At 44.2% G+C, this 10,926-nt stretch overlaps 1 protein-coding gene across 1 annotated transcript in view; it reads left to right on the forward strand.

Annotated features, from left to right (window-relative positions):
* The window catches only part of MTHFD2 (methylenetetrahydrofolate dehydrogenase (NADP+ dependent) 2, methenyltetrahydrofolate cyclohydrolase), a 39,703-nt gene that overhangs the window by 22,727 nt on the left and 6,050 nt on the right, over nucleotides 1–10,926 (forward strand). Inside the window, exons 2-6 of the mRNA XM_011980761.1 lie at nucleotides 25–304; nucleotides 6,601–6,785; nucleotides 8,580–8,702; nucleotides 9,463–9,615; nucleotides 10,535–10,642. Coding sequence (XP_011836151.1) covers nucleotides 25–304; nucleotides 6,601–6,785; nucleotides 8,580–8,702; nucleotides 9,463–9,615; nucleotides 10,535–10,642 — 849 coding nt within the window. The remainder of the gene's footprint in view (nucleotides 1–24; nucleotides 305–6,600; nucleotides 6,786–8,579; nucleotides 8,703–9,462; nucleotides 9,616–10,534; nucleotides 10,643–10,926) is intronic.

Genomic DNA, 10,926 nt, shown 5'->3' on the forward strand with positions numbered 1-10,926 from the left:
GGTTTACGCGGGGCCTTTCGACAGCTGCCGGCCGCGCCTGGCTGAGAGTCGTCCGGGGGAGAGCAGGCGAGGGTTCCAAAAGAGCAGCCCTCGGCGAGCTGTCCCTTGCAGGGACCCTAGCGGCGGAGGGCGCTGCTGCAGCTGATGAAATCGCGGAGCCGACTTGCTTGGGGTCCCCGCGCCGCCCTCCTCCCTCCGGCAGTGGGAGTGGCCCGCGCTGCCGCCGCTCCGCCCGGAGCGTGAACCGACTCTGGACACCCTGGATTTGTCTGCAGCCCACCCGAGCCGGTCAGTACCAGGCTGCGTACAGAGAGGTGACAAACACCCAGGAGGCACCCAGGGCCTTAGGGAAAGGGGGAATGGAGGGTGACAAGTACCCACGTTTCAGCGGTACTTGCAGAATTTCAGTTTTACAAGATGAAGAGTTCTGGAGATGGATGATGCTGATGGTTGCACAACATACGAACGTATTTAATACCACAGAACTGCACTTAAAAATGGTTAAGATGGGCCGGGCATGGTGACACGCGCCGAGGCTGAGGCACGAGAATCGCTTGAGCCCGGGAGTTCGAGGCTGCAGTGAGCCATGATTACGCCACTGCACTCTAATCTGGGCGACAAAGCGAGACCTTGTCTCAAAAAAAAAAAAAAAGGTGGTAAGATTTAGGTTATGTGAATTTTACCACAGTAACAAATTGGGAAAAATATACCCGGGAGGAGGAAAGGAAAAGCTCTATTTGCATTTTTGGATTTCCTTGGGAAGGTGATTTGGTCGGTCATTAGAGCGTTGGCATTGTTGGCATTGTTAGAGCCCTGCACCTTATGACATCAGCCCCTTCTTTTTTTCATCTAACGTTCACTGTGTGCCAGACATTTTTTTATGCCAAGCTTTGCGAATTCAGAGATAAAAACTGTTTTTAATGGAGCTCATGTTCCTGACAAGAGGCGGAACACGTGTGTAATTTCCAGTCAGTGCAGAAATGCTGTTAGAAATATTTCAAAGGCGCTGCTTGTTGGAGCAATGAGTTCTTGAAGGAAGACGTAGGAGGGGACTTTCAGGGTTTTCCCTGGTCTGACTCTGACCTCCCCCATCTTTCGTTACTGTGTGTTCTCTCCCCCTCTCTTCCTGAGTGCTGGCCTCATGTGACTGTGGACCAGACCTTTCCTAGGCTTCCATGGTCCAAAAGAGATTTATAAAGATGCTCTCACTCACTAAAGAACTGGGCCAGTTTGGCAACACTCTCCAATAACAAATGCTCTTTTCACTACCTTTCAGAAAGAACAGTAAGCTTCATCCACATCTCTGAAAGCAATCCATATTATCTGTACTGCACATTTGCTATTTACAGTTCCCACATATTGCCTTCTTACTACTGCTTATTTTTAAAAATACTGCTTATTTTTAAATACTGCTTATTTTTAAAATGTTGTATCTTTTTGAAAATATGAGTCTGCATTCCTTTTTTTTTTTTTTCTTTGTTGGTTGGTATGAGAGTTTCAGGAACATAAACCTATGGTTGGAGAAATTGTAGCCTAGGAGACTGGGGTTATGAAGTCAATGGACTTTAGAGGCAGAATTTGCCTTTGAATCTTGTTTCTACTATCCTCAGTTTCATCTTCTGTATAACAGTGTTATTATAATAGTCCCAAGGTGACAGAGTAATATATGTTAAAGTCTAAGCAAAACACCTAGTGTTTAATAGATGTTTGTTCCATTTTCCCTTGTGTCTTCCTTCACTCATTACTTTTCCCATTAATAATTGATAACAACTCTTCCCTAAATCACTTGATTATGAATTGTAAAATGCCCTGATACTAATTTCTCATGGAAAATTACAGTACTGTAAGCTGTTGAATTAAAAGGAAAGTGAAGATGCTACTCACTTGGATTTTAGTTTTGAATTTTATTTTATTTTTTGAGACGGAGTCTCACTTTGTTGCCCAGGCTGGAGTGCAATGGTGCAATCTTCGCTCACTGCAACCTCTTGCCTCCTTCCTGGGTTCAAGCTGTTCTCCTATCTCAGCCTCCCAAACAGCTGGGACTATAGGCGCACACTACCATGCCCTGCTAATTTTTGTATTTTTAGTAGAGACGGGGTTTCACCATGATGGCCAGGCTGGTCTCGACCTCCTGACCGCAAGTGATCCACCCGCCTTGGCCTCCTGAAATGTTGGGATTACAGGCGTGAGCCACAGTTTTGGATTTTATTTGAACAGTCCTCTTGACTTCTTCCTATTCCGTTGATTACATATTTTAATGGGAATTTTTCTTTTTTATGTATTTTTCTTTTTTTTTGGCAGGGGAATCTCTCTCTTGGTGAGGTTGGAGTGCAGTGGTGCAATCATGGCTTACTGCAGCCTTGACCTCCTGGGCTCAAGTGATCCTCCCACCTCAGCTTCCTGAGTAACTGGGACCCCAGGAGCATACCACCATGCCTGGCTAATTTTTTTTTTTTTTAACTTTTAGTAGAGATGGGGTCTCGCCATGTTGCCCATGCTAGGCTTGAACTTGGCCTCCCAAAATGCTGGGATTACAAGTCTTGTGCCACCATGACCAGCCCTGGGAATTTTTTCTAAACACATCTGTGAACGCATTTAATTCTGGGATAACCGCTAGCTAATATAGTTACAATTTTGGATTCCCCGTGGGACTTAGCTGACTTTCCATTTCCCTGTTTATTTTGGGGTAGCAGTTAATCTGCCCCTTGGCAAAAGAGATGATGCTAAATTAGTTAATGACTCACTCCCAAGGCTGTATTTCACATTTTGCAGAGTTGTGGGAAGCAGAGGAGGGCTGACAGTTTTACTATGAAAGATACTCATTGCAAGTGACTTTGTTTTTGATTCTTGTTACTCTTTGACTGTTTTTCATTCTTTCTTTTTCTTTTCTTTTTTTTTTTTTTTAAGCAAATTGGCATAACATCAAGAACCTGCTTTTGGAAGCAAAGTTGGGGACTTGGAACACTGGCTTTTCCCAGAACCCTGTGTCCTTAACTTTAGTATATGATTTTATCTGAATGTGCTCATACCATTTTCTCTAAGTTTACTGCTTTCAAAAGAAATTTTTATGAGGTGCAAGCTAAGTCATTCTCACTGAGTATTTATATATACATATAGTATACATACTTATATATATCTCCTTATGAGTATGTGTAAGTATATTTTAAGGATATGTGTGTATGTGTGCGTATATATACATATATACAAAACGAAGAGAAAAGAGTAAGAAATTAGTTTTATTGAACATATATGCCTGGCACGTTATATATGTTTGTTATTTCATTCAATATAAATGACTGTTCTAAGCCCTTTTAAAGTAGTCTTTGACTCTGTAGTGTTCCAGGATTAGGAATGTATTTTTGGCCTGCGGTGGGCATTCCAGGTACTAATATAAATCAGGAATGTTGCCAGGTATATTTGTATCAGCAAACCCCCCACTGTCTTTTTCTTTTCTTTCTTTTTTTTTTTTTTTTTGGACAGAGTCTCTATCTGTTGCCCAGCCTGGAGTGCAGTGGCACGATCTCTGCTCACGGCAATCTCTGCTCAATGCAATCTCTGTCTCCTGGGTTCAATCGATTCTCCTGCCTCAGCCTCCCAAGTAGCTGGGACTACAGGTGTGTGCCACCATGCCTGGCTAATTTTTTGTGTTTTTAGTAGAGAGGGTTTCACCATGGGAGCCAGGATGGTCTCAATCTCCTGACCTCGTGATCTGCCCGCCTTGGCCTCCCAAAGTGTTGGGATTACAGATGTGAGCCACTGCGCCCAGCCTGCAAAACCCTTTTAATGAAGTCCCCTTCGACTCTAATTCTGAAATGGAATTGTGAATATTAATATGTTTTCAATTTTTTCATATACCATGGGTATAATTAAATGCTATTATATGTTGTGCCATGCTAGTATCATTATGTAAAATCTGGGTAAAAGTATTTGATTTGCTTAAGATTATGATAGCTTTTTTCTTTTTTTGAGATGGAGTCTTGCTCTGTCACACAGGTTGGAGTGCAGTGGTGGGATCTCGGCTCACTGCAACCTATGCCTCCTGGGTTCAAGATACTCTCCTACCTCAGCTCCCGAGTAACTGAGATTACAATTACAGGCTTCTGCCACCATGCCTGGCAAATTTTTGTATATTTAGTAGAAGTGGGGTTTCGCCATGTTGGCCAGGCTGGTCTTGAACTCCTGACCTCAAGTGATATGCCCGCCTTGGCTTCCCAAAATGCTGGGATTACAGGCATGAGCCACCATGCCCAGCCAGATTATAATAACTGAATACTTCACAAGATGCAATACAGATTAAGATTAAGTTTAGATATAAGATTATTGCATTATATCTAAGATGTTGAGATTTGGTTTAAAGTTGGTATTTAATCATAATGCAATAAAAAGCACTTATTGAAGGCCTAAAGATTGTGAATGCTTTAAAATCCCATTTAAATTAGCAGTTACTGCCTGGGTGCAGTGGTGGGTGCCTGTATTCTCAGCTACTCAGGAGGCAGAAGCTGGAGAATTGCATAAACCTGGGAGGCTGCAGTGAGCTGAGATCATGCCACTGCACTCCAGCCTGGGCAACAGAGCAAGACTCTTGTCTCAAAATAAATAAATAAATAAATTAGCAGTTATCTTGAGAATTAATTTTATCTGACCCTATAGGTTATTCAGTACCTCGATGTTAGGTTTTAGAATAAAGAGGAGATTGCTTCGTTGGTCTTGAGGTTAGAGCAGCCTTCATGACAGCAAGGACAGAGATCTAAAGGGAAAGGCTTTTTCAAATGGGATCATTTTACTTACGGAAGAGATGCTCATTTTATTTTATTTTATTTTTATATTTTATTTTATTTTATTTTATTTTGAGATGGAGTCTTCCTGTGTTGCCCAGGCTAGAGTGCAGTGGGGCGATATCAGCTCACTGTAACCTCTGCCTCCTGGGTTCATGCGATTCTCCTGCCTTAGCCTCCCGAGTAGCTGGGATTACAGGCATGCGCCACCATGCCCAGCTAATTTTTGCATTTTTAGCAGAGAGGGGGTTTCGCCATGTTGACCAGGCTGGTCTCGAAATCCTGACCTCAGGCAATCCACCCGCCTCGGTCTCCTAAAGTACTGGGATTACAGGCATGAATCATCGCGCTGGGCCAGATGCTCATCTTTAAGTAATGGGCACTTTATTGTAAGGACGTGTGAAAATAGGAAAACTGGGACTGTTCCATATTTGGGCTTCATGGAACCCGGGAAGAGCTGCATAAGCTGTTCGCTTTGGGAAGAGACAGCCTTTCGCACAGCTGAACGTGGTTTTGGGAACTGGAGGTTCTTCTAGATCCTGATTTTTCTTCTTGCTCCCCACCCCAGAAACAGTTTGTTGATTTCTTATCCTGTTGTCTCCCATTGGTGTGACTATTCTGTCTCTTCTTTCTGTCTATGTTCTGTGGTTCTAGTTTGAACTGCCTCAGGGACGAGCTCTTACTGGTTCAGCTAACTCTCACTGCTCTGTTGAGCTAAGCTTTTGCACCAACTGGACCACTGGGCAGCCTAGAGATTGTTGGTTGCCCTTGGCGTCAGATACTCACTCCTGGTCTGTCAGCTTTGGATGATGTGGTGGGGTCCCTGGGAAGAGCACATTGCCAACTGTGAGAAGGAGCTTCCTCCAGTCCCCTGCCCTGCCCTGCCCCTATTCTTACCAGGAAAGTCTTCCCCAGAAGGGACTGCGGGGAGTGGTATTCATTTTGATGTTTGACTTGTCCAGTATATTGTTTGTTTGTTTGTTTGTTTGTTTTTGAGACAGAGTCTAGCTCTGTCACCCAGGCTGGAGTGCAGTGGCATAATCTCAGCTCACTGCAACCTCTGCCTCCCGGGTTCAAGTGATTCTCCTGCCTCAGCCCCCTGAGTAGCTGGGATTACAGGCGTCCACCACCACACCCAACTAATTTTTGTATTTTTAGTAGAGACGAGGTTTCACTGTGTTGGCCAGGCTGGTCTCAAACTCCTTACCTCGTGATCTGCCCTCCTCAGCCTCCCAAAATGCTGGGATTACAAATGTGAGCCACCACGCCTGGCCTGATATTGTTTGTTTATTCAACTACAGAATATAATTTATCTATTTAAAAGCACCATAAAAATGAAGTCAATTGACTGGGAAATGATTTGAAATACATGCCTGGCTGCTAACAACAGGGGCAAAACACGAACTACAAATGGCATATAAGCAGATAAGAAGAACTATTTAACCTCATGGTGAGGGGTCACACAACTGCAAATTAAAACTGTAAAAAACTTAGTAATGATCAGGGCTCAGGGTGGTGTAGCAGTTAAGAGCCCAAACTGATGTGAGACTCAGCTTGACCAAGCACTAGCTGTCAGTCACTTAAACTCTGAGCTTCATCAACTTTATCCCCCTCCATATGTAGCTGGATATATTTATTTCTTTAGCAGAGACAGGGGTTTTGCCTTGTTGCCCAGCCTGGTCTCAAACTCCTGGGCTCAAGCCATCTTCCCGCCCTGGCCTCCCGAAGTGCTGGGATTACGGGCATAAGCCACTACACCTGGCAGAATTTTCGTTTTTATAAAAATTCAAGTTATTTGGTTTTGTGACTCTGTTGCCTTCTGCAGAAATGAAGCTGTTGTCATTTCTGGAAGGAAACTGGCCCAGGAGATCAAGCAGGAAGTGCGGCAGGAGGTAGAAGAGTGGGTGGCCTCAGGCAACAAGCGGCCACACCTGAGCGTGATCCTGGTTGGCGAGAATCCTGCAAGTCACTCCTACGTCCTCAACAAAACCAGGGCAGCTGCAGATGTGGGTATGTGTCCTTTTGAGACCTCGAATGCTGTTCAGTTGAGGTTTATATGAGGCAAAGTCCATTGTAATTTATGATTTCTTTTTTCTGATTAGGAAACCCAAGCAGAGGAGGCTAATGTGATTGAACTGTATCCCAAAACTTTGTCATAGGAAATCAGACTGTATCTTTCGGGGTTTATAGACTAGGACAGGAGATACTTACTGGTTGGTATTCTCTGTGGCTTCTGGAAAGAATATAAGGCACGTTCTGTTCTTAGTCTTTCCATTTGATAGGTGACCCTGAATACATTTTACATTTGCTTTCCTTGAGCAATAATGGGTCTCCAGCAGAGGTGTTTGAGTGTTTGCAGTTTAAAGCCTTAGAGGCTTAGGGGGCATGATTGAACAATACAGTATTAGGAGATCTCAGTGATGAGGTCAGGAACACAGTCATAGATTTGAAGGAAATGACTCTTGACTTCTGGGAAAGAGCTTTCAAGTTCTTCACCGATTGGTTCTAAAGCCAAACGTGCAGTTTAGAAGCAGTTCGGGTCTGGATGATGGGGTTTGTGTTCTAGGCCTCATGGTACCACAGATTACTATGTGTCTGTGGACAAGAGGTGGGTGGGCAGACTCAGATATGCCTCTGCCTGCCCATCTGTGGGCCCGTGGTCTGAGCATGAGCAGCAGGTGGCCTTTCCTTCTGAAGGGCTGTGAAACCACTGGCATGGCTGGGAGGGGTTACTGGCCTGTGAGCCCGTGGTTTCCTCTATTCTTTACCATTGAGGATTGAGGCCTCCTGCTCTTTTAATGGAAAGCCTTTAGAAACTTCTAGAAAATGGCAAGCCATGGCTTTTTTTTTTTTTTTTTTTTTTTTTGAGATGGTGTTTCTCTTTCGTTGCCCAGGCCGGAGGACAATGGCGCAGTCTCGGCTCTCCACAACCTCCGCCTCCTGCCTCAGCCTCCTGAGTAGCCGGGATTACAGGCATGCGCCACCATGCCTGGCCAATTTTGTATTTTCAGTTGAGATGGGGTTTCTCCCTGTTGGTCAGGCTGGTGTCAAACTCCCCGACCTCAGGTGATCCGCCCACCTCGGCCTCCCAAAGTGCTGGGATTACAGGCGTGAGCCACTGTGCCTGGCCAAGCCATGGCATTTTAAGACATTGGGAGGTAGTGTGGTGCAGAAAAAAAGAACATGGATTTTGAAACCAGAAAGACTGGCTGTATTATTAGCTCGCTTATTTATTTATTTATTTAGACATGAGTCTTGCTTGCTCTGTTGAGCCGGCTGGAATGCAGTGGTGAGATCTCAGCTCACTGCAACTCCCACCTCCCAGATTCAAGCGATTCTCCTGCCTCAGCCTACTGAGGAGCTGGGACTACAGGCACCCACCACCATGCCCGGCGAATGTTTTGTATTTTTAGTAGAGACGGGTTTTCACCGTGTTAGCCAGGATGGTCTCCATCTCCTGACCTCATGATCCGCCGGTCTTGGCCTCCCAAAGTGCTGGGATTACAGGCATGAGCCATGCGCCTGGCCTAGCTCGCTTATTTTTAAATCTCTCTGAGCCTCAGTCTGTCTGTAAAATAAGGTTAATGAGGATTGCATAGAATGAGGTATACAGGATGTGTTAAGCTAGTATTCTCTAGTGTATATATTTGTGAAGTTACTTTTTTAGGTTGCTTGAGCTACTTCAGCTTCTAGGGATGGGTGTGATGATACAAAACCTGTATGGTAGCCAAGTATGGTAGGCAACATAGCAGTGCTCATTAAATGCCTCAAAAATTTTTTTAACCTCAAAATTTCCTATAATAGGAATAAACAGTGAGACAATTGTGAAACCAGCTTCAATTTCAGAGGAAGAATTGTTGAATTTAATCAATAAACTGAATAATGATGATAATGTAGATGGCCTCCTTGTTCAGCTGCCTCTTCCAGGTGAGTTTTGGACTCTACCATTTAAATGATTGCTGCTGCTTCTGCTCCTCCCCCTCCCCCTCTCCCTCCCTCTCTTCCTCTTCCTCCCTCTCTGCCTCTCCCTCCCCCTCCCTCTCCCTCTCCTTTCCTTGTCTCACTCTGTCACCCAGGCTGGAGTGCAATGGTACAATCATAGCTTATTGCATGCTCAAGCTCCTGGGTTCAAGGGATCCTCCTGCCTCAGCCTCCCACATAGCTAGAACTATAGGTGTGTGCCACCATGCCCAGCTACTTTTTATATTTTTCCTAGAAATGGAAGTCTTTCTGTGTTGCCTGGGCTGGTCTTGGACTCCGTGCTTCCCAAGTGCTGGAATTACAGGCATGAACTACCATGCCCTACCTAAAATGATTTCTGAGGAGTAAAAAGGCCTTGTTATTTTATACACCTGGCTCTTCATGTGGATTTGGCTTAAAGGCAAAGTAAATGCAAAAGAGTGAATATTTTATTAGAATGGGACAGACCAACTCAGAATACCCATTACCCCTTGATTTAGTATTGTGGTCTTGATATAAAGGACAGTGGAGGGAAGCAACTGATAGATGATATTGGCTTTGCTATTGGTGTTTGGCTTTGCTTATGCGAGTTCCTTCCATGCAGATGAAGTACATCTCGGAGGCAAGCTGTAGAAGAATGGATTTCCTTGAGGAAGCAGATAAGCTGGAGTCAGGCAGTGCTGACTGTGAGGTGGTGATTTAAGGCAACTGCCGATTTCTTTTTCAGAGCATATTGATGAGAGAAGGATCTGCAATGCTGTTTCTCCAGACAAAGATGTTGATGGCTTTCATGTAATTAATGTAGGGCGAATGTGTTTGGACCAGTATTCCATGTTACCGGCTACCCCATGGGGTGTTTGGGAAATAATTAAGCGAACTGGTAGGTATACCCAGAATTGTATGTCTGTTAATATTATAAAAGTAGTACCTGCAAATGGTAAAAACTCATAATACAGTCCCAAAGAGTGGAAACCCCACCCCATATCCTCTAGTCATACTCCCCAGAGTTTACCTCTCTTAACAGTTTGTTTTGTTTTGTTTTGTTTTTTTGTTTTTTTTTGAGACAGGGTCTTGCTCTGTGACCCAGGCTGGAGTGCAGAGGCGCAATCTTGGCTCACTGCAGCCTCCGCCCCCTGGGTTCAAGTGATTCTTGTGCCTCAGCCTCCTGAGTAGCTGGGACTACAGGCACACGCCACCATGCCCAGCTAATTTTTTTATTTCTAGTAGAGACAGGTTTCACCACATTGGCCAAGCTGGTCTCGAACTAACCTCAAGTGATCCACCCCCTCACTTCCCAAAGTACTAGGATTAGAGGCATGATCCATCGTGCCTGCCCTTAACAGTTGCCTATGACAGTTTTTGCTTTTAATCTGGAAGCCTCGGTGAGGGAAACGTTCTTTTTTTCTTTTTAATCTTTAAGAGTCAAAGGTTTCACCATGCTGCCAGGCTGGTCAAACTCCTGGCCTCAGGCAATTCTCCTACCTTAGCCTCCCTGGCCTCAAACAATCCAACCTCCTGCTGGGATTACAGGTGTGAGCCACCACCCCAGCCCTCAGTGAAGGAAATTTAAGATTTAATAGTGGTGACAGTGCACATTCCTGTAACATTTTGTAGCCTATAGTATGCTTTCTCCTGTTTTCTTTTAGCCCTTATGTGTAGCAAGTTACAGCTCCAGTTGACTGATGAGGCACTAAGCTCAGTGACTTCACTATCAAAATTGGCTTCATGTTCTAGGCCATCTGACTTTGTTTTGCTTTGGACTGGCACTACTTTTAATGTAAATACATATATTTTTATAGGTATTCCAACCTTAGGGAAGAATGTGGTTGTGGCTGGAAGGTCAAAAAATGTTGGAATGCCCATTGCAATGTTACTGCACACAGATGGGGCGCATGAACGTCCCGGAGGTAAGGAAATTGCTTTCAGGGAACACTGTCCTTTTTTCCCCATGTAAGAACTCTCAGAAGCCATCCTGTGCATGTTTGGAAGTATTAACTGTGTTATACTTTGTATTTGTTGAAATTTTGTTAACAGATAATTCAGGGAGTAACCTTTGTAGAGAAGCTGCACCCAGTGTCACCTGAGTTTCTTTATTATTCATTTATCATGTAACTAGCTTCAGAAATAAACTTAAGTTTTGAGTATAAGCATGATTATAGGCAATTAGAAAATTTCAGCTATAGCTTTGATA

This window comes from Mandrillus leucophaeus, unplaced genomic scaffold, assembly GCF_000951045.1.
Source record: "Mandrillus leucophaeus isolate KB7577 unplaced genomic scaffold, Mleu.le_1.0 Scaffold216, whole genome shotgun sequence".
Classification (NCBI taxonomy): Eukaryota; Metazoa; Chordata; class Mammalia; order Primates; family Cercopithecidae; genus Mandrillus; species Mandrillus leucophaeus.